Here is a 27184-nt window from a genome sequence, read left to right on the forward strand (position 1 = left end):
AGTCTGGTTTAAAGTGCAGGACCCCCCAATAACACTAAATTCTCAGTAAAGNTATATATATATATATATATGTAAGTCATATCAAAGTGCGACCAATCCTCTCAGAAATTGTATTGAACTTGGTGTGACTACTTAAGTAAATAATAGCCTAACTCATGGGATCTATCCTGACAGTTTTAGAGCAAATAAAAGATGCGGAACTCAATGTCTGGACATACTGCACATCTTAACAAGGGGCCCACTCGTTTTGTTTGTTAATCATTGTCTTGGTTCGAATTTCGGCAACATCTGAGAGGATTGCCCAAAAAGCTTCAGGTTTCCTTCAGTTGCTACAAGAAAGAATATTTTTATTTATTTACATCACTTAACTTTATATTCATGTGACATCTGACCCTCCACAGAATTAAAAGTTGTCAGATCTGGTTAGCCCTTGAACATAGGGTTGATCAGGAACTTTGACCACATAATTGTCCTAGTCTGGTTTAAAGTGCAGGACCCCCCAATAACACTAAATTCTCAGTAAAGACTGCTTTTATTCTCAATGTGCCCATTCTGGCACACCACACAAGGATGCTACCGGATTAACTCTTATGTATTTCCTACGAATGTGTGAGATGAGCTGATTAAACAATGAAGGAGCCCGAAAGAAGAACAGATTTTTTAAATACATTTTTCAACATATTTTTAAACGATTACAATTCGTTTTTTGAAAACCCGCATAAATCAAAGGAACTTTGTTACTACCACTCTAAAGATGTCTTAAATGAAAATTGTAAAGAATTGTGTTTCAATCCAGGTTTTGCCCATCAGTGTTCCTATATCTGGCCTCAGTGTGCCCATCAATTTGGCTGATTGAACTGGACAAGTTAGATACGAGGTTGGCCAAAAAGAACGCAGCCATCAGTCTCTCCGGAGCTATCGACATCACCACAATCACGGAACCTCCACTTGAGAGCACGGAGTCACCTTTGATCAATGCGTTGAATGTTAATTTCAACAGCTCGGAAAATGCGACTTCGCTAAATCAGACCAGAGCCAATTTGGATGTTCTTAAAAATGTTGGGGTATGATCCATTTGAACCGCCATATAAGAGAAGCATTGCAGCAAAAATGGGTTTCAAACGTTCCAGATTCCATTAGACCTCGAGAACATACCAATCCAAGTCGATAATGACACTTTGGTGGTGATCATCGAGCAATTTCTGATGCTAATTCTCATCATCGGTCGTTGGATGCTCCCAAAAGGTGATTTAACTCGAGATCAGTTGTCGCAACTCTTGTTGGTCTACATTGGAACTGCAGCGGATATTATCGAATTTTTTGACTCGTTCAAGGTGAGCCATGTTTTTTCGCCTGCATCTTTATCCAAAATGTGTCTAACCATGCCTTTTTATCTTCAAACCAGGATGAAAAAGTGAACACCAACAAGGTTCTATGTGTTATGGTTCTATCCATTTGGTCCTGGAGTTTGCTTCAATTCACGTTTGTTTTAACCGCCACGAAAGGAAGGAAAACCCGGATCACACAAGAGGATCAGAAACCCAAAAAGTTGGAACGTGCCAAAGAGATCTGTTGTTCCATAGATGTTTGGGGCATACTCATTAACATTATCCTCCAAGATGCTCCTTTCTTTGTGTTTCGAGTGATGCTCATTGCTTACTACAGACTGATCTCGTACATGAACATCTTCTTCACTTGTAAAAACACCCTGGTTATCACACTTCAAGTAAGCGGTTCATTCTACAAATTGGTCCCACCCAAACCCGGATTTTGGTTCGTTTTATTTGAATTTTATTGCTTAGTTTTACCGCTTGTTTGTGGTTCAATTGGAGAAAAAAGAAGCTATGAAGAAGGAGGAAGAGGCTGCCAAGAAGAAGCTCATGAAACGGAGGGTGATGAAACCGGATCTGCTACCAAAACCAACCCGACCCAAAAGAAGTGGAGGAGGTGGATCCACTTCGAAAGGAGAAAGAAAAAACAAGTCTCCCAAAGAGCCCAGATCCACGTCCAAAGAGAAGCGATCGAGAATAAAGGAGAGCGGGAGCTCAGGCATCAATTTAGCCGGCGGTGGAAACAGCAACTCGAAATTATCTTCCGCAGGTTTGAGCCCTTCCGCTTACTAATGAAAAAGATACATTCCGGGTTTAGTAGTGTTATATCAGTTGGATCAATAATTCTTTATACATGAAAATCAGAAATCACGATAATCGGACTACGGAAGGCACGTTACCATCGTGCAATTGCCTTGCCATCTAACAATCATCTTGGGAGTTACCAGAAGTATTTTTCCCCCTTTTGATATCCCCATGTCGAATTGAACACCTTAATTCAGGAAAATATTTGTTCATTATAACAAATGTAACAATAAGTTAGCTTAACCACAAATCACCAGAATATGGATGGTAATGTTATTCAATACAGTAGAGGTACTAAAAACCCCAAGGTTCATTGGGCAATATTAGGGTTTCAAAATTTTTATTGTATAAATAGAACATTCTAGAGTAGGAAAACTAAGTCCAGAAATAGCTTTTTTCAGCTTAAAAGTTAATTTTTGGCATGTTAATGAGTAATACTATGACAGTTTATTAAAATGCAATACTACATGAACCATTCCTTTTACGGATAGATGAACTGGAACTCTAAGTCAATCCCTTAAGAGAGAACTGTTAAGCCTCAAAAGTGCAAGTAACTCCCCAAATTTGGGTGACGTCATTTTCCTTTCCTGCTTCAATGTCCTAATAGACAGACTGTCATTTGACTGAAGTGGGGGGGAATCTGGAGATATCATTGTGTTGAAACAGCTACATCAGAGTTTAATTATTGGCAAATATGTCTCATCCATTTTGAAACAGGTTCTTTGCATTGCTTCCTGTTAAACTTATTTTTGTTTTTTCAATCACCACACCTTGAAGATTATGAAGCGTAATTTGAAAATCCCAAGCCTTGTTACAAAAAAGTGCTTTTTAAAGCTTTAGATATTGTGTATTGTTTGATATGAACGACCCTGTATGTGAAGAAAAACTCAATGCGTTTACTTGGCTCCACATTACAATGGTTCATGGGTTAACCATCCTTTGACCACACGGCATGTAGGTTAAAACCTGTTTCACCCGGAATTGACCGAAATTTGGCTTTTTAAACAAAGCACTTTTTAAAAAAGTTGCTCTTTGACCGGTAGATGGAGATGGCTTTGGTCAAATTGTCCTCTTCGCTATTTTCAATACAAATCGATGCAACTTAAGTCATTAATGTTCTGACAATGCAACTGTTTAAGTAATGTGAGAACCAAGTTTTGAGGATGAGCTATATTTGGGGTTTTACCCTCAATTCTTGAATGATTTGTGTTTTGTAACACGCTTTTTCGATGTTACACATTCTTCGAATATTTTCCAAGATTTTTGGGCACTTATGCCACAAAAGAAAGAAACTTTACTTCAATGATCACACATTTTTCCGACCCCCAAACCTTCAAGAAAATATCAGTTCTAGTCATCAAAGAACCTACTGATAGACATTGCTGTTTTAGCACATGTTGAAAACAGGCTAGAATTAATGACCTTATCGCACCAACGGATTAGCATTCTAATGTGCCTTCGGAATGTGCAAATAGATTCGAGCCGCCAAAGCCGTGGAACATCTAGTGGCAGGAACAAAACCTTCTCCACAGAGGACGGCGGTTCCATGGGCAGCAACTCTCCTGCACCCAATCGGGTTCGGCCCAATGATAGAAGACGGAAAGCCGGGATGTTAGCCCAGAAATCGTCGCCTAGCTCTTTACCTTCCGTGACGAAATCCGGGCGGAAGTCAGCAAGTGGAACGAGTAGTGCTCGACGTGTCAATGCTCCACTTGAATCTGGAAAGACCAAAGTGTCGGATTGCTCCTCACAGGGCTGGAAGTACTCAAAGGTGAGGTGGTAGAATGCATGAGGCTTTGATTTATTTACGTTGGCTTTGTTTTGAATCATTCAAGGTTCCAAATGGATCAAGTGGAACACCTTTGAATATGAAGACGCGGAGCAAGACGGTCGACTTGGACAACGATGCAGGAGTGATGAATGATCTTGAAGGGGAGTCCGACGGTCAGAGTGATCCAATGGATGAAGAAGTGAGGAACAGAAAACTTTAGTCACCCTTCAGAAGGCATTATGGTGTTTTGATCGGTTTCCTAGGTCGACATCATTGAGCTCCATGTCCCACCAGAGAATCTGAATGGCTCATTTCCATCAGATATTGAGGAAGACGAGGATAGTGATGAAGGTGACGATGCATTTGAGGAGGATGTGGATGAAGAAGATGGTATCAATCGAGATCTTGAAGATGTTGTGAGCGAAAGCTCTCCCTTGAGTGAAGTGGACATGATAGAAATTCCCAATGGTTCCGATGACGAAGATTCAGGATCTGGCATTCTTATGATGGAATTGCCTCCCTCAAGGTGCGGACAAAGGTAAGTCTTGCTTTCTCATGGAGTTCATCTATTTTCAATGTCTCTGTGAAACTGTTTACTTTTGCATCCACTATCTTTCATCGCGAATGCAACAGGAATGTATTTAGTGCCAAGTTTCTCTCCTTTTCATTCAGTCTTTCATCAACAGAAGCCCCAAAGATCAACGCTCTTCAACCAGTTTCTATACTCGCACCACCCCCTCCAGAATTAGTCGCTCCAGTGGATCAAGATCCCAGACCACAAACCCAAGTGAAAGAAGTCCCAATCAAGTCCATCAAACCTCTTCCTTCACCACCCGAGGCTCTTCCAGTGCCAGATCCCGTTCCAATGGAACCATTTCCAACTCGGGAAGAAGTTCCAGGACGGTGTCTCACATTAGCTCGGCCGAACGGCGAGGCCAGTTTGTGCGAGCACGAGATGCCGGATATTCTTCCACGAGATCTTCTTCGCATGAGTCGGGGGATTTGTATGGAGTAGTAAGGAACATGTTCCAAACTCTGTTATGTGGCACGATTTTGATTCCTGTTCCCTATAGGATGACATTTTAGAGGAGGAGGAGGAGGAGGATGAATATCACGAAGAGGATGAGCTGTTATCAGGCTTGACAACAGCAGACAGCCCTTCAAATACTTCCTTATCAACATCCACTGGAAGCTCCCAAACTGGAAGAGATCGGAGGTAGACTAGACTTTGAAGCTTGTGACGAAGTTAAATCTACTTTTCACAGTGGTTGTTGTATTTTTTTCTTTTTGCTGATTTTCAGCCGATGCTTGGGAATGATTTCCCATGAAGTCCAGTCATGTTTTGTAAAAAAAATGGTCTTTTTACTCGGTACTAAAAGTTAATGTATTCCCACAGGTTGGTGAAAACGAACATTTACCTGAGCAGTAATCTCATACAAACACATATGCAGTCCCTTTTTAAAAGGGTTGAGTTGGATGTCCTTTTTCTGTCCCTTGTTTAGCTATTGGTTTGGGTTAGTGAAAAATTAAATATGATACGACTTCCTAAAACTCAAAGAAGATTAAAGCCAAAAAGGTAGTCAAAACGGTTCAAAGTCATCAAATTTGAAACTTCGATCCCTTTGGATCGTACACAATCAAGCAAACCTTGTTGTTCCCATTTCAGGCGAAGTTTGATTTCTGGTCGGGCTCGTGGTAGCAGTAATAGTGATGTGAGTGATTCAACTTACTCGTATGCTTCCTCGAATTGGCAGTCTTTGGCCTTCACCAAGGCTCAACTTCTCCAAGACGAGCTTCGCGAGCGCATCTGACAACGCCACGTCGCCATTATTTTCGTCTTAGTGCTCTTCTTCGTTATCACCATCTTCGTCATGATCATGATCTATGGCTTCATTCAACCCATGGGTCTGGTGCTCTCGGTCCACAAATTTACCGTGAACACCACCGAGCTCAAGGCTCAAAACGCCACTCCTAGCATCCCTATTCCTACCACACCCAAACCTTTGCCCACACCTATTCGAGGGAAGCAATTTGATGTCTTGGAGAAATTTGAACTCGCTGATATTCCCTTGGGACATGGGAAAAACTTTCGTCAGTCTGCCAAAACTTCGACGGTTGGAACAACTCTTGATTGGAATGTCGTCACGCCTTATTCAATTTTTCCAATTTGGATTGAAGCTACACCAACTTCGAAGGAATCGGACGAATATAGTGTTTTCCGACGAATTGACGACGATGAGTTCCCACCGACAGATTTGCCTACCTTGAGCCCAACTTTTAGAATGCCTCATCCCCAAAAGTCAACGACTCTCAAACCAACAGTTGTTCCAGTCATCACATTAAAGCAACTGGTTCAAACTACTACTCACACCACCTCAAAATCCTCCATGGTTCCCAAAATAACCAACTTAATTTCAATCGGAACAACCCAACAAGTTCCAACTTTGGTCCGGAAAGAAAGTTCACTGAGCACTGAAGGACACTTTTTGGATCCTATTCCAGCATCTAATTCAGAGTATAATGGACCATTATTGCCACATGAGATATTAAGTGCCAGCACGTCGAATGAATTGGATGACCCTGTGGGAACGACACTTGAGACGAAGACTGATTTGCCTAAGACAACAATGAGCGACGTGGCCAATCGAGACATAGAGCGCAAATTGGAAGATGAATTATTCTCCTTGCTCGATAAAATTGCACAAACGTATAAAAAGACTAACGAAAGTTGAACCTCTTTTGATCATGATGCTGGCGTCAAATAACCTTTCATCCATCATAACTGCAATGATTTATTTCAACCCATAACCACGGTGTTTCTGTTTCCTAGTGCGTGTAAAAGATTCGAAACATAGAAATGTATTCCTTAAAAGCTATCGATGATGCAAGTCCCTTTAGTAAAATTGCGTCCACCAAAAACTTGTCTAGCTTAGTCAAAGTTTATTGCATTCAAAGTGCCTCTAACTATGTACAAACATCTGGCATAGCCAAGAACTAATCACATATCATAACTTGCTTTGTAACATATGTAGCATTTTCGTATGTTATCAAATAAAGACAATGTACCAATTTTCCACATATTCAGATGCACTCGTCATTGTGTTCCAGGTCAAAATTGTTGAATGGGGATGTGGGTTTAACCTCACATACTGTTATTGAAGTCTATATAAATGACGGACCCACATAAAACGATGAACTACTCCCAAGCATTGTTAATCAAACCATTCTCAGTGGCGGTCCGACCGCAGGATACTTGGTTCTGGAAGCAACCTTTGGTATGGAAAAATGGCCAAGCCACAAGTATCCATTAGTTGAGCAATTTGGAACAAAATGATATGGAACTTGACCCACTTTTCCATCCCGTTACTGCTAACCACAACTGGGCCCAGACTTTCACTCACCTTGATAGTGTGTGCTTAACATTTATCCATACTTGGTCATAGTGGGCACTGGCAAATTAAACTTCGTTTAATATTTAGTTTTCAGTGCTTAATTTCCTTCGCTTTATTTTTTCCTGATATGTGTTTCTTAAGTCTTATGCGAGGAAATAACTTATATCCCGTCACTTTGCAAACTTCTTGGGCACTTGACTAAGTTTTGCTGGGAAGCAATGTTTGTTGCGCCATTGTTCCCTCAGAGTAACAGATAAACACGCAACCTCTCCGTTGAAAAATCATGACAAAATGATCATTTTTATCCCTGCTAACCTCCCCTATTCAGCTAGTCTTTGAGTATTCTATAAAGTGGCGTTCAATAAAAATCGTACTGCATTGTTTCATTGTTCAATTTGCTGCCCTCAAATATTCGTAGGGTTTATGTACGGGTTGATCCAGTAGCAAGATTTAAGTCAGACTTGGACAAGTTTTTGACTAAAATTCCGGATCAACCTTATATTCAAGGATTAGCCAGATCAGCCAACTCCAATTCGTTGGTCGATCAAATAATATATATAAATAAAAGTCAAGTAAAATAAATAATCTTCTCGTCTTGAACTGCTGGGATTCCAATCCCGGTAGCGGTAAGGAAGTCCGCACAAAAAAAAAAAAATATGGCCACTATGGGCGTTTCTGGTCGCTTCTAAGCCGTTTCCAATCACTATTTGAATGGAACTACCATTGTAGTAAAGACCATCCCATGCTCTAGTGACCTCCGGAAGTTCTCACACTCGCGCAGTTTGTGGACAGGAAAGAAATTCTCCTCTTTCCCAAGATTAAGGCACTAATTGAAGGGGATTTCTAGGTCAATCCATGGTTCAACAACAGTTCCATATCGTGAGAAACGTGCTAGTCATCGCCAGAATGCCAGAGGATCCGGTCACTCAAAACCGAGGAAAATCTGAGAAGCCAAGATCCTCTAAACAGGATGTGGGTGAGATTGATTCCGCCTCCAGTCAAGGCCCACCTCCCGTGGCGATGGGCGGCCCAGATTCCAACGCTCATGAGAAGGATCAGGCTAAATGGAACCCGTTTTTTCTCTCCAATCCCGGGCACGCCATCGCCATTCGGATTAAAGAACTGGATCAATGTTGCTGTGCCAACGTCCCGTGTATCTCCATTGTAAAGGAGTATTGCGAATCCAGGTGGGTGGTAACCAAATCAAGTTGTTCAAAGAAAAGTGCACAATTTCATCAACTTCGGCGATTTTTTTATTAGCATGGTTGTATTTACTCAAAATAGTAACTAAATGTGTACAAGAAATACCAGACCCGTTGATCCCTGACCTTTCCATTTTCCTAGTAGAGAGGCAAAAATTGCAGTTTGAGCAAGGATTAACTTGTCTAAAAGTTTTGGAGACACCAAGATTCATTTCACTCATTTTTAGCCGAGTGCACCGAATCAATTAAATGTCAAAAATCGTATTTTTTCAGCTCAAATTGATAACTCCTTACTTTACACGAGACGCGGACGAAGCAACATGGACAAATTTGTAAACTGCCGAGCAGTGGGGGTCCACTCCTCTAATTGACGTTGATATAGCTCTAGATCGACAAATGACACTCAGGAATGTGATTTTTTTAGAATGAACAAACATTTTCAAAATCTGAGCATAAGGGATCGATCTTGGACTCCTTGGTTTTTGTTATCAAGAATCTCACGTTTTTTTACATTTTTAGACCATTGGAATTTACATTGTTCGCCTACCACTTTAGACCGACCACCAAAATATTATGATGAATTGTGGGCTAAGGAGATGACTAACACTTGATACGCCAGGAACATGGGGTACTTACTTTCCCTTTTGGAAGGACCTTTTGGGAGATGACTAGTACAATCATTATTTGCAATGGACAAGAAGAACATTGTAGAACAATGTTGAAATTGACAGTTTAATCCTTGCCGAAAAATCAACCAGTTTTATTTATACAATGAAGCCCGCCTGTCTCCTTTCCTGGGCTTCATCATTGCTTAATTTGCGCCCCTCTAATATTCATGTGGAATACCTAAGCGCTGATCCTGTAACATTTTCTAAGTCGGACTTCAACTCTTGCTGCCAAGTCAGTTGATAAAATTAAATTTAGATAAGAAATATGATTTTTCCTTCTGGAACTGCTAGAGTAGTGTAATGCTTATTAGCTGTAAAAAATCTACAGAAAATTATAATCTTAGAATTATAATCTTCCATCTTAATACTACTGTTTATCACCAGTTTAATTCTAAATGTCCATTGGTAAATTAGCTAATTTGACTTGACAGACCGAGTTAGCCCTTGAATGCAGGGTTGATCTGGAATACTTTTAAGGAATCAAAATTTAAACGGAAGTTCTTGTGTCCAAAAACTAGAACAGCTGTCAACAACTAGTCATGCGATGGAAAAGAAATTCAAGGAAAAATGTAGTGCGGCACCCTGATTTTGGGCGTTTTGTGGAGGGAGAATTCAAACAAACATCAGAGCCAACCTGCACTGGGCAAAGATTAGATTTGCCATTAATTTTGATTTACCGGCTTGTTGACTCAAGCAATATTTTGAAACTGAGCCAAAATATTCCAATACTTCACATTGTTATTTTCTCTTCATCCATACAAAAGTTCAACGTCGTTCGTTAACGATCTATGCTTTAACGCCCACTTTTCAAAGAACCCAAATTTTCAAAAGTCTTCAGATTATTTTGTTCTTTGATCAAGACTCATACCAGGGAAATAAGATAACGTTATGTGTACTTTTTAGACTCATTTCTTCAAAGCACACTTAATAGTTCATATTGATTGTCAAATTAAAGTAAACATTTTCCTTTTGCTAGATTTGAGGTCATAGGAATATAATGCGTAGGTAATTATTGTAAATGCTTCATTTTATTCTGCTGGGGATTGCAGACCTAAGGAAGGATAAAATGCCAGCAAAAAAGTTTGCTTGGGTCGTTAATACCTTTTTTCAGCACTACCATAGCCTTAATAGCAACTTTGAAAAAAGAAAAAGACACCAGGATGCACATCTTGCGCGATAATATCAATTACCTAAGTGCCAACTTTCTTCGTTTCAACTCGTTTATACTCATTAAATTGCCGATGTACGCGTAATTGCAGAGTAAAATTTTTAACATGAAGTGCCACGTGAAATAAAAATTAGTCACTTATCTTGACATTAAATAAAATTTTCATGTTGTTGACCAAAGCCGTTGTATTTTTTGTCTCAATTCCATTTGTATTGTCATTTCCTTTTACTGAGACGCAATAAATAAATGCACTGAGAAAAGGTTATGATATGTTGTGTTCTAACATAAAACATTTTGTAGTTCCGTAAAACCCTCCAATATATGGTTGCTGCTAGGTTGTATTCCATATTGATTCTGAATAGATCATACCACATTGAAGGCCAAAAACTAATAATCCCAATTGATCATTGAAATCTTCGTTTTGACTCTACAATCTATCTTTTAGTTCTCTTCATGGCCTTCGATACATCACCGAGGACGGCCGTCATTGGACTGAGCGAATTCTGTGGGTCTTTCTTTGCACCATGGGCTTTGTGCTCACCATTTATTTCATCTATCCTATTTGGGCCAAATGGAATGAAAAAGTGAGTTAAAAACATCACAAAAAAGCTTACAATCGTTATTGATATCACATGATGTCACTTCTAGCCAACAATTACGACCTTGGATTCTACGGATCATCCAGTATGGGAGATTGATTTTCCAGCTGTAACGGTTTGCCCGGCCAACAAAGTGGTTAGATCCAAGTTTGAAGATGTGTACAGAAAACAGGGGTAAATAGTTTCCCGAAAAGGTATGGTAAATAATGTGTTTAATTGGAAAAAAATCATTGCAGATGGAAAAACGACTATGGAATAAGTCAAAACAATTTGAAGCGTTTGATTGAGATGATGGTTCACTTCAAAAGCATGAATGGGGTTGATATGGACAAGTACCAAGATCTTCAACAGGTCATTGAACTCATTGGAATGACGAAGCTCACGAAGCTCATGGCCGAGGTACTGAAGCAATAAAGTAATTAAAGTAAAGTATTTGAATGCAAGCAAACTTGGTTCTCTAGGTTATGCCCAGTTGCGATGAACTGATTCTTCGTTGTTGGTGGCAAGGCCAGATCAACAATTGCGCCAGCATATTTGAAGTCCGGAAAACTAATGATGGCTTCTGTTGCACCTTTAACGCTATCAAACTCAGCGAGAGCATTGATTTGTAAGTTATCGAATGGGTTTTTTGACGAGGTTTCGGGGATTGAAATTCAAGGTTCCGATAGTTTACTCACCCAACCTTATAACGATTAGTATTCTCTTTCAAGCTCTGTGGTCAAGGACATCCTGGCCAAGCATGATTTATCCGAGATTGGAACTCACCGATTGACGGGTGGGCTTGGCGAGTTCATGCCCGAGCACATGCCAGAGGAAAACTTGCAAGTAAGCGCGGTAACAAATGAAGGTATTTTTGTGGAGGAGCCCGCTCTGGAATTGCCTCAAAGGTAAATAACTTTGGCATTTATACTAACTCAGGAGAATGTTACTAATTAGGATATCACCAAATATCTCAGATTAGATGAACGTGAGGGGGCTGCAAGAAATTCCTCCGCAACAGAAAATGAAGCGCAAATGAGATTTGGTAGCCCCCAAAGCACCATCCGTAGACTCAACAGCGCCAACTATCGCCGAGGACTTACCATTTTACTGGATTCCAAATCTGACGACTATTTCGTTACAACAGACGATTTTATTGGCTTTAAGGTAAAAAACAATAGGTCGTCCTGGAACAGCATAGCTAACTCACGGAAAAAATCAAAAGAAAGAAATGCTACATCTCAACAGTGGTTGAATTTCAATGCTCAATGGAAGGAGAGGCCCATCGTCTGATAGCCTAATAAATTTTTTGATTTGTAAAAGTGATAACCACTTCATTACTCTTACTATTACACCAAATTCGACAAATATGCCCAATAGGTTTAAAATGCAAAAGTTCATGCAAATAGATGGAGCCATTCTGCGTTTTTAGTAGAACAGTTGCTATAATAATAAATATCGGTCAAAGTTATTCAAATTTAGATGAGAGGGCATTTCTTCCATTTGGATACTTGATCAATAAAAATACGTTTTGTACATTTTTTTTCATCTTGTTATTTTGTTTAAAGATATGTCACAAGTCGTTTGGAAAGAATCAGCTCTCACCACATCGAAAAGTAACGTTTTTTAAATCTTTTCTCTCAGACTTAATGTGAAAAATTCTAAATGATGAAAATGCTCCTTGAGGCTGTCAGTCCACATTTGCATTGGTCCTCAATCAAATTCAAATCATTGTGTACAGCAAAATGTGAGTGGGTGTTAATTGTTGTGTAACCTTTACAGGTTTCTTTGAACCAGAAAAAGGGCTTTAAGTTTTTATTGTTAAAAGCTAGAAATGCAAAGGTCGTCACTACTGACGGGACGAGTCAAGCTTTTGAAGCCTTTGAAACAAAGCACTAAATTACAAAGTGGCAACATCTACCGGCTCTGCTATCGTTAAAACCGATCCCAAAATTATCCATTACAAGAACATGACCTTAAGCATTGCATGCTTGAAATATGGTAGAGGTGAAAATGCTGACAAGATCTCAATTCACATGCCAAATGGTATGGTATACTCGTATGTTGTTATGTACGTATATTCCTTGGAAGGGCTTGAACCGTTACTGAGAAAAAATAATGCTCTTAAGAACATGTAACCCGTTACCAGTGCTTTTTTTTTAAAGAAAAATAACACATTACCGTTACCATTACTTTTGCAGAAAGTGCAAAAAACCGTTTGATGCGATTTTTTAACGTTTCGTAAATATGAAGTGCAGTGAAATGAAGGGTTCTGTGGTTTTATTCTTTTGTCACTTTTATTTAACATTTTTATGTTAAAAAAGTATTTTTTCTTCTTTCTTTTCATGGAAAAATCTGGGAGGAAATGTCTATAATTTTTTCTTTTCCTCATTTAAAAAGAAGAAAGTAACGGTAACGGGAGAGCTAAAAAACCGTTCTGTTACCGATACGGTTACTTTTGCACAAACGTAACGCGTTACTGGTAGCGTTACTAAAGCCCCGTTCCTTGGCCATTTGTCGCATTTCGTCATTTTGGTCAAACATTAAACAACGAAATCAGTGGGATATTTGGAATTTATGTAAATCAATATCTTAAAAAAAGAATAAATGTTTTTGATCTGTTCGCAATAGTTGGTTACTCTCATAAGTTTGGCGATGACAGGTGGCGCTCGAGTCAGATGACGCTACTTTCTAATCCAGAGCTTTGCTTCAGCTATGGATTCATGCGTCAAGAGCTCGTCACATCAGTGGTAATTCACGCGGACATTTGAATAACATTGCCCACTTTCAAATTTCCCTGACTGTGTTTCTAATTTACTTGAACTTGGAGAATGGGGCTTCTAAATTATATCCACATCAACAATTGAGCCAACTTTAGCAATGAAAAACACTAATAATAAATAACTCTATTCATGTAAACAAATTGATATACTATGAGTCAGAATACTTCTTTCCTGAGGCAATCTCACATTCAAACAATACATTCCCTTGACCAGCCTCATAACATCAAATTCGAGCATATTTCAATGCTTTTTTTCTTCTTTCAGATGCTAATTCATAGTCCTGAGGCTTATCCTGAAGTAGAAGGCAACACTTTGGCCATTGGACCTGGGCAAGAGCTGTTCCTCTCCTTGACCGCTTCACACACCGATGGGTAAGGCTTCATTTGAGTGGAGATTTCACTCAAGAATCTGAAACTTTCGTCCCTTCAAATGAGATTGAGATTTCTGGCAAAAGGGCAAAGCAAATATACTGCAACGCAGTATTAATTAGTAATTACGCAGTATTTGGGAGTGGCGATGATGAACATATTCCCCATTAGGGAGTTTTTAGGGGATAAAATAGACCACTCTAGTTCATTAGGTTGTCCCAATTTACATCCCTACGATTCAAAAAAAGGTGAAAAGAGCGAATATATTTTTGTTAGTAATCTCGTTTGTAAAAAACGTATTTTGTTAGTAATCAGGAAAAGTTTCCTTTAAATAGTCGCCCTGTTCAAAAACGTAACTCTCTTGTTTTGTGTGATAGTGCACGGATTGGACTTCTAGAGATGTGGACTGTAAACGGAACCAAAATTTTCTTATCTCCTAAACCGTATACTTTATGTCAGATGAGCATTTCGTGCGACCACAAGTTCTGATTGGCCAAATTTGAGCCTCAACTATGCTTAAGGAACTCAGGAGATACGTCCAAAGTTACGTAATAAACATAACATAAAATTCAAATTTTCGGCCTGCTCTTGGACAACTACATAAGCTTTTGACAAAAAAACTTTGAAACGATCCACTTCACAAATAAATATTGTAAAATTGACCAGCCTTTGATTTAAGAGATCTATATTTCTTATTTTATTACTTTAATTCGAAAAGTTGCTCAGAGTTGCTATGACCAAGAGCAGGCCGATTTGGCGGGAAGCTCGTTCACAGTCCAAATTTCTAGAAGTTCCTGAAGCTCGTTCACAGTCCAAATTTCTAGAAGTTCCTGCATAGTGTGAGGTGGTTCGTTATGTTTTTATAAAAATATACCATTTTTCGGAAAGGTCAAATTTTGATGGAATACACTCACATCATACAAAAAGAATGTTCTCCTGTTTTAGTTTTAATGAGCCGACCTCATGCTAAAATAGTTTCACATTAATTTGTAGTCTTTATGATTAGCAACATCTTTTAAGAGTGCTTCACCAGCTCGACTAGTGCTTCGGCTCATAATTAACTAACTGTAATTTCGTTTTTGCCACAAGCAGTGCGCTTAACAATACAACGGGGTCCTCCACTTTGAGTTAGATCCGTGTGACAAACTAGATGTGTGAACTTAAGACCCCAAATACATTTCATGCAAAAACAAAGTTTTCGAAAATAACATGAGCCATTTTCGTACATCCCATCATTACATATTGAGTAAAAGTAGATGGAATAAGGCTAAAATGCGTCGTGAATTGAAAAAGATAAAGATCCAAATTGGGTTGAGGAAAAATGTGAAAAAGATATCATGAATGCTATTTGTTTCAGATCCAAAGCCATCTTGGATTTTCCATTTGAAGGTCGGAGTTGCCTATTTGAGGATGAAAAAAGCTTTCCTCAAGCTGAGGTGAGGGCTTTATTGGAGAGTTTAGGCTATTGTGAAGGGTGACTCATGCTAGGCGAAGTTCAAATATAAAAGTTAATATTAGAGAACCTAGAACTTTGTGAGAAAAACATGGGACTTAATTTCCGAAGTAGACACATATGAATCAAAGAAATAGTGAAAACCCGTCACAATATTTTCCTGCAAATAGCACAGTTCAAGTATCAAATCGTGTTCCAATTAGTTGGCAATTCTGACAAAGGTCGGTACTATTTATGACACATATTTGAGGTTGCTGATATTGGATAACTAATTGATCTTGATCATCTCTTCCGCAATTCCAGACGTCTGATGACTGATTGATTGTCCTTTTGGCTCATTTGAAATTTGTTGGAATAACAAATCTCACCGTAAAAGAGCCTAATAACGGCCATTACGAGGGTTTATGCCCTGTACTTAATTCTAGTTTTACATCATGATTCCTGCAATACAAAAGTTACAAAATGGTAACATTTAATCACAATGAAGTCAAAACTGTAACGAGTCTCAAATTGATCTACTGTCTTATCCATATTTAATCATCCTGCAAATTTTGGGGTGAAAAAAACTTTTAGTGTGCACTTGCTCCATTTGATCTTCGTTCGTGCATTCTGTTTGCTTAATATTGAATGATTGGAAAGTTTATTTAAAAGACGATTGACATTTTGATATTCAATTTGAGCTAAACCGGAAATAGTAAATAATCCACATAGTGATTTTTCAAAGAAATATATGTTTCAAAATAGGTTTGATGATGGTGATTAAATTATTTTGTTTTTGAGCAAAAGAAAGCTTTCTTGAAACTGACATTGACAATCTTCCTGCTAAGAACTTTGTATTGCTAGATTAGGTGAAATGTGCGATGGTTAGCCCTGTTGGAATTCACAACTGATCAATTTCGACCAATTCACCAACTTAGTCGAAACAATGAAGCCCTCCACCGTTCCTTCTTGTTTAATTTGTTCCCCTGTAATATTTTCACGAAATACGTAGGTGTTGATCTGCCAACCCTAATTCGTTGTTGGATCAGTTATCATATGATCAAAAAGTAGAATGATAATGATGCTCGTAACATACATTTCCATCTTGAACTATTTGGTATTGCATTTCCACTAGCGGTGGGCGAGGAAGTTCCCTAATTTTGGATTTGATGGGCATTTGGAGAGATTTTAGCCCATCACGTTACATTTTTCGAATAACCCGAAGGTTCAATCACCTGATATTTCAAGTCATTAATGTCAACAAAGACTCAAGACTCGGCTAGAAGACACGAAAATGAATGGAAGTTTGTTTGAGATAGAAGCCTAAATGTCAACGCAACTTAGATTTACTTTCAACACCTCTGGGAACAAAAAAGTGGATTGAATGGGGTCAAATTCTGCTGCGGTTACACGAGGTATTTCTGTACAATATTTAGTTATTGAAACCACATAGGACACAGGCAAGAATAGAGGACAAGAACTAATGCAGTCCATTGGCCTGAAAGAAGGGAAGAGGAACAACTGCCATTTCATAAGTTGGACCCTAACGTCAAAGCTATTTTGAAGATGCCTCATTTGGAAGATGGTGCCCTAAAGTTTCATGCAAAATTTGAAGAAAAAAAAATCAAGTCACAAAACCACCTAAATATAGGTGTAGTTCCAGAATATAAAATTTATTGCAAAATCATAAATCCATTTAACAAATTTTGCTTAATTTTTCAGCCTTAAAGTTCTTTACGTGTATTTTGGCCTGTTTACTGCCATTTGATTTCGTTGAGGAACAGCCAATTGAGTGTGAGAGTGTTTGTGTAGAACGTTGAATAGCTCAGGAACTTCTAGAAATTTGGACTGTGAACGAGCTTCCTGCCAAATTGGCCTGCTCTTGGTCATAGCAATTCTGAGCAAATTTTCGAATTAAAGCAATAAAATAAGAAATATAGATCTCTTCAATTCAATCAAAGTCGCTTTTACGATATTTATTTGTGAAGTGGATCGTTTCAAAGTTCATCTATTCAGGAAAACTAAAGCAAGGAAACACCACTTTTTTGAAAACATCAAACCTTTCCCGCCAAGTTAGGCCCTAAACTTTTGGTGTTGAAATTATTGTATGTCGATTATTGGCATAACTATTGAACAAAACATGTGGCTGATATCATTTTTGTATCCATTGCAGTATGTGCTTCAATCCAGGCATATAAATATACTTAAAGTGACTTGATACATGGCTTGAAGTACAACAAACGGAAAGTGCTAATTAGGGTTTCTTGATAAAGCAAGAGTTTGCTCTAAACACAATCAGTCAATATTGTTTTGCTAATAACATTACTTGAGGAAAATTGTTTCAGGAACGTATTGACCAAATTTCATGCAATTTTGTGAATTTGTTATGAGACTATGGTTCTCACTCTGGGAATGGCCCTCAATCCAAAAGTACTGGACATACTGTAGCTCTGAGCTACATATTGTTCTTTAAGCTCATTTGAATCTTCATAATTATGGAAGAATACATCTTAAGAGCTATGACACCAGTTTTATTTGGCTATTTTGGCTATTTTGGATGCTTTTGCAAAAAAGAAGTTCAAATTTCAAATTGAGATCTAGTCTGCTGTACTTTGGTATTACTCTGTGCCCTTAAATAATGCCTGATTTTATGTAAACTTCCTATTAAGTAGCAATTTAGCTCATCCATTTTTCACCAATGCCTGATGATTTTGTTAAATGTGTGAATTAAGACAACGTGATCAATTGTCCATCCCAGATATTCTAATATCTTAACATTTATGGACATGTACTTTTATTGCCTATGCCATACATGTATATTTCGTCAGTGTAAGTTCCTCATCAATTAATAAAATGATTCGTTTTGATTTTCTATCTATGCGTGTTCACGAACCAGCTTTGTGCAATATTTCACTGATTTGAAGGACAATTTTAATCTTCTGACTTTCAAAATTAATGCAGAAAAATTTAGTATATGAACAGTGTTGGATATCAAAGAGATCATTATTTACTAAAAAAAACCACTTAAATATACTACATAGCATGGATAATCTTGCTATATTGATACTTGAGTTACTATCTTAATATAACCCAATGGCCTAACACGGCGGGCCAGGGAAAGCCGTGTCGTTTCCTCTCTTTAGAGTCCCTGATCTATTCAACAAGATGTTGTGGTCGTATGAAGTACTTATTTGGAATAGAGCCAGACAAGAATTTTTTACTTTCGTTCGCAGTCTGCATCGCTAGAAGTCCGTGAATAGTTCCATGAGGATGACTTGAAGCGTTATATAAGAAAATTTCGAGCGGACTCAAAATCTGCTTTGGTACCATTCGATCCGGTAGATCCGGGGGTCGTTGTGTTTAGAAACATTGGATCATCTGTCTATGGAAAATAAATGTTATAGCAAGTTTGAAATTTAGAAAAATATTTCATACTTTGTTTTACAGGTGACAATATTCAAAGACTATTCACAAGAAAACTGCCAACTGGAATGTCGGGCCAAGTTATTACTTCGAAAATGTGGATGCCTTCCTTACTATTATCCAAGACTGGATTTGGTTCTCAAGGAAAGGGAAGATTTCCAGTTCTTGAAGAACTCAACATGTAATTGGGAAGGTCTAAATTGCTTGGCAAACTCGACAGGCAAGTGCACATTGCAGTTTGCTCCGAGAATGTGGTCTAATTCTATGGGCGAATTAATTTTGTCCCTTGTAGTCATTTGGATCCAGCATGTTTCAATTTTATGTGATATTTATTTCAATGAATGTTTATCACTGTGCATCAAATTGTCAAGATGCAAACTTGTACGAGTTTAGGCATCAGCACCAAAAGTTAGCCATACTTTTTGAGAAGTTATGATTTTTTTAAAATTCATTTCATTATTGCAAGGGAAAACTTGAATTGAAGCTGCGCCTAATCTTTGACTTGGATTAAGGCCGTATTTTGGCTACATTTAATATTTCTAACGTTTTCTATCCTTAGAAATTATCGATGCCATTTACCCCTTTTCTGACGATCCCAATGATTCGTTTCCCAAGGCCGAGCCTGGTCAAGAAGATCGGTTACTGAAAGGTGGGGCCGTCTGTAATTGCCCTCCAGCTTGTGCTCGAACTCACTATTCAGCCTCTCAATCAATGGCCAAGTTCCCAAATAAGGCCAGCCAACTGATCCAAGAAATCCGGGAGGAACAGCTTTTTTCAAGGTGAGCGTTTTTAAAGAAATGTTGACCACCATGTTGCAGTTAATTGAGCGATTGCGGAAAAACCAATTCAGCTGTCGATTCTTGGTGGCAAACTACTAAAGATGGGCCAGTTTTTATGTTTTGACGGTTTAGGCTTTTCAACTCTCTAATCTAATACCGAGTCTATGCTTTGATTGCCCATTTTTGGCCTTTTAATAAAAAACAACAACTGAACTCCCCTTCACACAAACTGACCCCTTTGAATACAAGTTAGAGGTATACTAGGTCAACAACAGATGTACATCTGGAGTTACCTCATGTACTTAGGTTATTAGAGAGGTGTTAAGCTACTGGAATTCATACTAATTTACACTTTCATAAAATCTGTTTTACTGATATCAACAATCTTTTATTTTTTGGAATATCTTTTTGACATGCCAATATATCATATTTTAATGTTTGATTAGAATGTTTTTGCATCAACGTTGATGCAATTTCAAAATGTTGAAACGACGATTTTCCTTAGAAAAGTTTGGAGACACTGGATGAGTTCTGATCATGGTAGTTTTTGCATCGATTGCGGTGCAGCTTAATTCGCGCATGAACCTAATTTTTTCCTCTCTTAGTTCAAACCTGTTTGGTATGCCAATTTTCTTTTCATTATATTTCTGCTTCAGTTATTTTGAGAAAAAGAAATGGCAAGATCGTGACATGGTTTGTTAATGCAATTAACTTCACAACTTTCTGTGTATAACTTCACAAAATTCTTACTTTGAAAAAGCCTTAGTTGTTCCATATTCCTTTTTTCCAAAACAAGCTCCTTCGATGTGGAAGACCTCTCTCTGGTCCATGTGTACTACAAAGATATGAAAGTGTTCAAATACCATACAGATGAGCTATTTTCGTGGGAGAACATTTTAGGTATGTTAAATATTGCATTCAGTGAACCTATGAATAGATAAACAGCATTCCCTTTCTAATTCCAGCCTCGTTTGGTGGTCTCATCGGCCTGTGTACAGGCTTCAGCTTTTTGAGTGCAGCCGAATTGGCGTATTTCTTCTCACTCCGATGCATGTTGCCCATTTGCCGCAAAAAAAGAAAAGATAAAGTGGCGATGATCAATGATTCAGACTTGGTTGTGGTCAAGGTCGAGGATTAAATTTACTTTTTATATTGCCTCGATGAATATTTTTTAAACTCTCATTGTCAGGTGTAAATAAATAGTCTTACTCTCACGAACCATAGGCTGTTGTTCCATTTGAAACTAATTAGTAAGAGTCCAATAATAATTGATAGGTTTACAATGTTGGTGTTTTGCGGCAATTTTTTCCGAGCACTAATGCTTGGATTGTACATTTTTTAGATATTGAGGAAATTATGTAAAAAGTCAACTGGAGCAAGAGCTTTTATAATTTGTGGTGGGATTGCGAATGAGAATTCGTTATATTCCTCCCAAAAATCTAACAACACTCCCGATAACAATAAAGAGGATTCTTCGAACTACTTAGAAATGAACTTTATTTTTTCAGATCTCTTTAGAAAACTTGCGTTTGTACATTCAAAGCCAAGCTGGATTTTGATAATAGTTTTGTACCCCGAAGTGCCTTTCTTTGTGAGGAGACTTTTCTCTTCAGAATGGAAATGGAAGAACTTGTAAGGAATGAATTGAAATGAAAGACTCGTCACTCATAATATGTCTTTTTAAGGTGCATCTTTCTATTTGGTAGTTTCTATTTCCCTCTCAATGATTCGTTTTACCCCGTTGAAAACATCGGAAATGAGTTGATTCTCAGATATGCCAAATGTTCGCTTGTTCCAGAACTTGACGTTCAAATCTGGTTCCTCCGCGGGTTCTCGTTCCAAGTAGAAGCGGGAACAAATCTCCTCCAAATCCTTCTCAGGGATCCGCTTCAGCTCAACTGTAATCGTAACTCTTAATCCGGTTCCTAACCACTCGGGAGACAGGGTGACGAACCCCAATTTGCTATCATATGCAAACTTGGAGCGAAGACACTCGTCCTCAAAGAATTCAAGCACGTCCAAAAATAGCTCATAAGCATCTCGGAAGCGATCATTGAGCTCCCGGACAATGATTTTGAGATGCTCGGACTCGTTGATTTGGATGATGAGGTTTTTCGCAATGAAGATGCCGCGTCCAATTGGCCACTCTTCATACAAACGGCCAGCTTTTTTCAGCTGACTTCCATTGTCAAAAAAGGCGTCAATGTCTTTAAGATGACGTTCGGTTTCTTCGGTCATGTTCTTGATAGGGTGGTACTTGCCCTCAAACTCTCCATCCATCCGATCAAAGGCCCGTTTAAGATCCTTTTCCATTTCTCTGTACTCCTCTGCTCTGAGTATCGGTCCAAACGGATATTCGGATAGGGACCGGACTGCCACGAACTCCACTTGATGAACTAATTTTGAGCCTAGGTCCCCGAACTTCTTGGCATCCGCCCAAGCTAGTTTGGGTTGATGGAGATTTGGCTCATGGACATGGTGAATGGAAGCGATGATTGGTTTAAAGAGTGGCCAAAATACTTTGTAACTGTCGCGATCGGGAGCCAAGACTCCGATTGTGGTGTCCAGAATCTCTGCCCCACTGTGTACTACGTCTAGTAGAGTTCCACCCTCGGTTGAGACTCGTTTTTGAAGACGGTTGTATACTTTGGGGGTAAGAAATCTTTTTAAAAGTGACTGGCTGTCACGAGCCCACAAGAGACGACGGTAGGCTGTTGTTAAACGTTGCAACGTTTCGTTGTCCACTTGGTCTTCCTTTGAACCATCCTCTTCGTATTCACTGGATTCGTAGGCCTCATCAAAGCTGTTGATCTGATTTACTTGCAGACCTGGAACATGAACTAAAAAACTATATGTGTTAGAGCCGGATTGTCCCTCTCGACACAGATCCTGGCTGAAGGGCTCACCTTTGGATTTGATCTCATGAGCTAGATGCCCCATCCAATTCTTGGCCTTAGCAGCATTAGACTTCAGGCCTTCATTCAGACTGATCTGAGGAGGATCTGAATGGAACGTGGCACGTTCCACGTTACTTTGTAGCGTCTTTAGTGACAGCTTATCCGTGTTTTTGAGATAGAATCTAGGCGAATGGCCATGCTGAAAGAAAGGGACCTTGTTCAACCCTATTTGGTGGACGTCAGATGCAGTTCCAAGAGAAGATCATCCTATTCACCTTGTCTTCCGCCTTTTCATCGGATCCACAAGACTCCAATAGCTTGTACAAATGGCCGTCATCCTTCACTGTGCTAGCGTAGTGCAAAGACGTTCTTCCTTCGAGATCGACCAAAGGAAGCATTTTGGGGAAATTGCTTGCCAAATACCTGAAACGACAACGTATGTCCTATCCATCTTGTACCTCACATGACAGACCTCGTGTTTCAAAGATAATCCGCCATAAGCTAAGAAGCACTGAAATGTCTGACATTTGCTTTACTGGAAGGGGCTGAAGCACTATGATACTTCAGTTGAGACAAATTACCTACAAGAGCCATTTTTTGCGGAATCATAGTCAAGTGCCGACTCAAGTAAGTGGCAGAATTCACTGACGTCCCTTTTGTCTTAAGATTGATAAAGGTTACCTAACGATGTCCACGTGCCCGAGGATGATAGCCTTTTGAAGGAAATTTATCCCTGTGGATCGATCACGGGCCAAAGCAAATTTCTTACGATCCAAATGGTTTTGCAAATCCCTCAAGGACCCACTCTCTACGGCCTTGTTGATTAGCAAAATCTTTTCCTAGAATGAAAGTATAAAGCCATAGATGAGGGTCTGCCAAAGGGGAAGGCGGACTTGGGGACCTCACTTGAAATGCCCGGATGTTATCCAGAAACTCTTGAACTTCTTCATCTTCAGAGTTAAGCTCCATTAGTCGGTCGCCTTCGCCATTCAAAACAAGTTCTACCATTTTCTCCCAATCTGTGTCCTTGACGGCCCGTTCAATCTCTTCATCAGAAACTCCGTATCCCGTCTTCGGATTTTCTGATTCTGGAGGATGTCCGTTGTCCTTGAAATTATTCACTTCTATCAAGCCTTTGACTTCAGTTTCAGGATCTTCTTCGTCTGGGTTTTCCTCAGGTTTGGGCTTGGAGCTAATAAAATCGTTTTCCTTGTAAAACTCTGGATTTTTTCCAGCCTTGGAAAATTGAAATCAAATCAAAGGTTTCACACGAGCTCCAAAACTGTCATAGGGATTTTCTACTCACTGAGTCCAATGCCGAAATATTTGTACCGGTCTTGGCCAGGATCTCAAATATTTTATCCCGAGCCTCAGCATTGTCGCATCTAGCCGCATAATGGGCTGCTGTCCTCAAATCCTATGTAACATCCTTCAGAATTAGTGCGTCTGGATGTTGAAGCAACAATTCAAATTCGATTTGTGTTAAGGCAACCTTTTTCTTTTCAGTGCAAGGTTGAATGTATTATATTCTGTAAACACCAGTCCCTTCTTGGTAATGTTATTGTTAGACAACCATGGTAGAGAGGCAAAAAACCTACTCCAAGTGTATTGTCAACCCAAATGGTCCATGGTCATGGTTGATTAAGTAATTCACTCATTTCACACAGAGGTTCAAATGCCAATCTTATCAAGTATTGATGGAAATGCACAAACTCATTTTTTGCAAAGAACCAGAACATTGCCAAACCATAAGGAATAACTTTGATTTTATTGCTTGACGGATTTCTAGCTCAGATAAAAAACTGACATACCAAAGAACATTGAACTAACTGTCAAAATAAAATTTACGAAAATTAGGACCATACCAAGTCAACACTTGAATACAAATTAATATATGTTCCAGTTTTCGTCATTTTTAGCTCAAAAATGCCCCCGTTACATCTGAACCAAACTACGCAGTCCAATCATATGGATTTATCATAACTTTTTCTGTTACAAGTAAAAATAGCTCAAATGGTATGAAAACATTCTCTATTAGTAAATTTTCGAAAGCACATTTTGCAAATGTTAGACGAGCTATCAATTGTGCGCTCACTCGAATGTTTGAAATTAATCAAGCAAGCAGCCAAGTTGATCTCATTTTTTACAAGACCTTGTTGATACTGATTTTCAACTTGGTGTAGTTCTAATAGTTTCAAAATGGGTTAAAAAAGTCATCCTTAGTTCAAAGGTTGTGAGGATAGTAAAAAAACGTTGAGTTATTTTGAGGGTAATAATGAAAAAGGAAAATCATATTTCACTTTTCTGATGCTGAAATCATCATTTATTTTCTAGGAGTTTGTGTTTGTGTTGTGTTTTAGGGTATTTCCGTCAAAACTTGATAAGGCTTTTTAACCACCGTGGATAGGCGAGCTCTTAAAAACAAATTACGAATTGGGTAAGTTCAATTACTGAAGGTGGAAGGAGAGACCTTCTTGGATCGTTCCTGGCCTCCGTTGAAAGAAAGAGTTAAGTACTATTTACAGAATGAGGCGCTTCGAATGAGTAAATGAAAGGACACATAAAATGTACATAAAGCCTTTTGACAACGACACGCCTTAACCTTGAGTCTGTGATTGTTTTATGGTTAACAGATATTGACAACTGGTTTTACATAGTCAAGCAGTTCGCTGCTATTATTTTCTCACTATAAATTCAAGAAGCAGGTTAAAAGCCAATGATTTAAAAGCACACGATATAGAACTATAGATTCTCCTACTCATCAATCATCATCCTCTAATTTACTTAAAAATCTTTGCGAGTTTGTGTCTCATTGGATTAAGATTTGACAACATATAGGTTACATATACTGGGATGTCCCATCTTTTTGCGACTTTTAAAGCTGGTTTTCTGAATTTCTCAAATTGCCAAATAATCAATAAACCGTCCTATTTTTAGATAATAAAAGCCCAATAGAGCTTCTCGTTGTGGTGCAGTCGTTCCTTCCCAACCATGTCAAAAATCATGTCTGACATAATAATACACCAATAATTCTAAAGCTTCAAGAAATTTGATCTTCAAAATATCAAAACACTCTTCCTCCCTTAAATGTGCACCAATGACCTTTGCATTACCTTGTCCTTGGCACGAGCCAAATCCTCCGCCGATGACAAGTCTCCGTTCAAGAGCTTTTCCACAACCTCAACTTGTCCCGCTTGAGCTGCTTTATGCAGGGCCGTACGGCCCAAACGGTCCCGAGATCCAATCAGTTTCCGATCTGAGGACACAAGTCGTTCCAGTTGCTCAACATCACCTTGGGTAGATATGTTGTGGAATTCATCAATGGTGGCCTGAAAAGCGGACAAGGGAGACTTTGAATGACCTGGCTCCGGTTTAGGCCGGAAAGTAGCGATTCATTGTTGGGATAATAATATACCATGATGTTGGGCACGGTCTGCAGGAAATGTCTCATTTCTTCGTTCCACGCTGTTCGACCTTTCATGTGCTTGCCTTGTCCAAGATAGACGGCTTGTTCCACTTTGACCAAATCTGCGGTCTTAATCCATTTTGAGATCTACGGGAAACAAAAGAAACGCTACCAATCATATATTGGTTCTTTTCTTGGTACTAAAAATAGACAATCTGGTATTGTAGGAAGGTACTGCTAAGTTTCATGAATCGTGTCTACAAATATGAGGGTGAATCGAGTGTAGGGATAATATCTAGAAGTTGAAATCGCATGTTGACGAAAGTGCCTCTCAACAACTCTGAACCTTTTGACAAGTAAATTTTGTCTGAAATTTGACAAAGCATTTTTTAAAAGAAGTAAAATGGCTAGATTAGACCACTTAATAAGTGGCTTGTTTACTTCCTTTTCAGGCAAAGTACATTACTGCATAAATTGTTGGATTAGATTCTCCAAAGAATACTGACTCATCAATAGACGTTTTCAAGTCCGCCTCTTAGGTTTCAGAATCTACCGCCATCTACTGTAAAGGGGTTTTCTTGAAATGCAATATTTCTTAAAAGACGAATTTGTCACCAAATCCAACATAATTATTATTGTTATCATTTTTTCTTTTTTTGGGTTTGGTTTTTCACGGGCTTTTCTAACCGCTACAAGGAATGTAATCCCTAGTACTATTAAAATGAAAGGTTATTATTCGTCTATTGATTACCTTTCAATCTTTATATGATATTTGGCCTGTCAACGAATTTGAGTTGGCAGACCGAGCTAGTCCTTGAATGTAGGGTTGATCTGAATGCTATCTAAAAATTTGTCCAAGTCTGACTTGAAAGATGCTACCGTATCAACAAGGCCTACGTATTCCCTACCAATATTAGAGGGAAGCAAATTAAACAATGAAGGAGCCCGAGAAAGAAGAGATGTTGGCTTCATTGTTCGAACTAGCCTGGATTCTCGAGGACTTGAAGGTGCTCTCAAATTAAGCCTCTACGGTCACTAGAATTGACCCTAAATCCTGGGTTGGGACAAAGCTCATGAATGCCTTTGAAAACGTACAATATCAGATACCTTTCGTACCTTCTCTGAACACTGTACAGTCCCAACTTTTTTAGCCTCTCCCAATATGAGAGCTCACTCAATCCT

The 27184-nt window shown here is 38.8% G+C and overlaps 3 protein-coding genes across 3 annotated transcripts in view; 2 read left to right on the forward strand and 1 right to left on the reverse strand.

Moving 5' to 3' along the window:
- Window positions 1-6979, forward strand: part of LOC131882282 (uncharacterized) — a 9897-nt gene extending 2918 nt beyond the window's left edge. Inside the window, exons 2-11 of the mRNA XM_059229384.1 lie at window positions 797-1064; window positions 1131-1334; window positions 1406-1726; window positions 1803-2100; window positions 3611-3906; window positions 3971-4105; window positions 4170-4444; window positions 4593-4920; window positions 4980-5122; window positions 5573-6979. Coding sequence (XP_059085367.1) covers window positions 797-1064; window positions 1131-1334; window positions 1406-1726; window positions 1803-2100; window positions 3611-3906; window positions 3971-4105; window positions 4170-4444; window positions 4593-4920; window positions 4980-5122; window positions 5573-5717 — 2413 coding nt within the window. The 3' untranslated portion in view covers window positions 5718-6979. The remainder of the gene's footprint in view (window positions 1-796; window positions 1065-1130; window positions 1335-1405; window positions 1727-1802; window positions 2101-3610; window positions 3907-3970; window positions 4106-4169; window positions 4445-4592; window positions 4921-4979; window positions 5123-5572) is intronic.
- Window positions 6980-7734: 755 nt separating this feature from the next.
- LOC131882491 (uncharacterized) lies at window positions 7735-21014 on the forward strand. Its single transcript, XM_059229646.1, has 14 exons — window positions 7735-8485; window positions 10782-10920; window positions 10985-11109; window positions 11172-11334; window positions 11397-11542; window positions 11646-11822; window positions 11892-12081; window positions 13962-14068; window positions 15423-15501; window positions 18945-19208; window positions 19292-19328; window positions 19480-19699; window positions 20496-20599; window positions 20665-21014. The coding sequence occupies exons 1-14, from the start codon at window positions 8154-8156 to the stop codon at window positions 20835-20837; spliced, it is 2256 nt and encodes a 751-aa protein (XP_059085629.1). The 5' UTR covers window positions 7735-8153; the 3' UTR covers window positions 20838-21014.
- A 165-nt stretch (window positions 21015-21179) lies between these two features.
- The window catches only part of LOC131881790 (uncharacterized), a 44558-nt gene continuing 38553 nt past the window's right edge, over window positions 21180-27184 (reverse strand). The window contains exons 20-27 of the mRNA XM_059228746.1: window positions 26012-26149; window positions 25710-25925; window positions 23903-24013; window positions 23503-23832; window positions 23278-23435; window positions 22872-23019; window positions 22606-22795; window positions 21180-22539 (exon numbers count right to left, since the gene is read on the reverse strand). Coding sequence (XP_059084729.1) covers window positions 21395-22539; window positions 22606-22795; window positions 22872-23019; window positions 23278-23435; window positions 23503-23832; window positions 23903-24013; window positions 25710-25925; window positions 26012-26149 — 2436 coding nt within the window. The 3' untranslated portion in view covers window positions 21180-21394. The remainder of the gene's footprint in view (window positions 22540-22605; window positions 22796-22871; window positions 23020-23277; window positions 23436-23502; window positions 23833-23902; window positions 24014-25709; window positions 25926-26011; window positions 26150-27184) is intronic.

The sequence above is a fragment of the Tigriopus californicus genome, chromosome 6, assembly GCF_007210705.1.
Source record: "Tigriopus californicus strain San Diego chromosome 6, Tcal_SD_v2.1, whole genome shotgun sequence".
Lineage (NCBI taxonomy): Eukaryota > Metazoa > Arthropoda > Copepoda > Harpacticoida > Harpacticidae > Tigriopus > Tigriopus californicus.

Coding starts and splice junctions, on each gene's coding strand:
- LOC131882491 (XM_059229646.1), top strand. CDS start 8,154: ATGGTTCAACAACAGTTCCATATCGTGAGAAACGTGCTAGTCATCGCC. Junction 11,543..11,645: donor CTCAGCGAGAGCATTGATTT/GTAAGTTATCGA, acceptor TTCTCTTTCAAG/CTCTGTGGTCAAGGACATCC. Junction 19,209..19,291: donor GCGAATTAATTTTGTCCCTT/GTAGTCATTTGG, acceptor CAAATTGTCAAG/ATGCAAACTTGTACGAGTTT.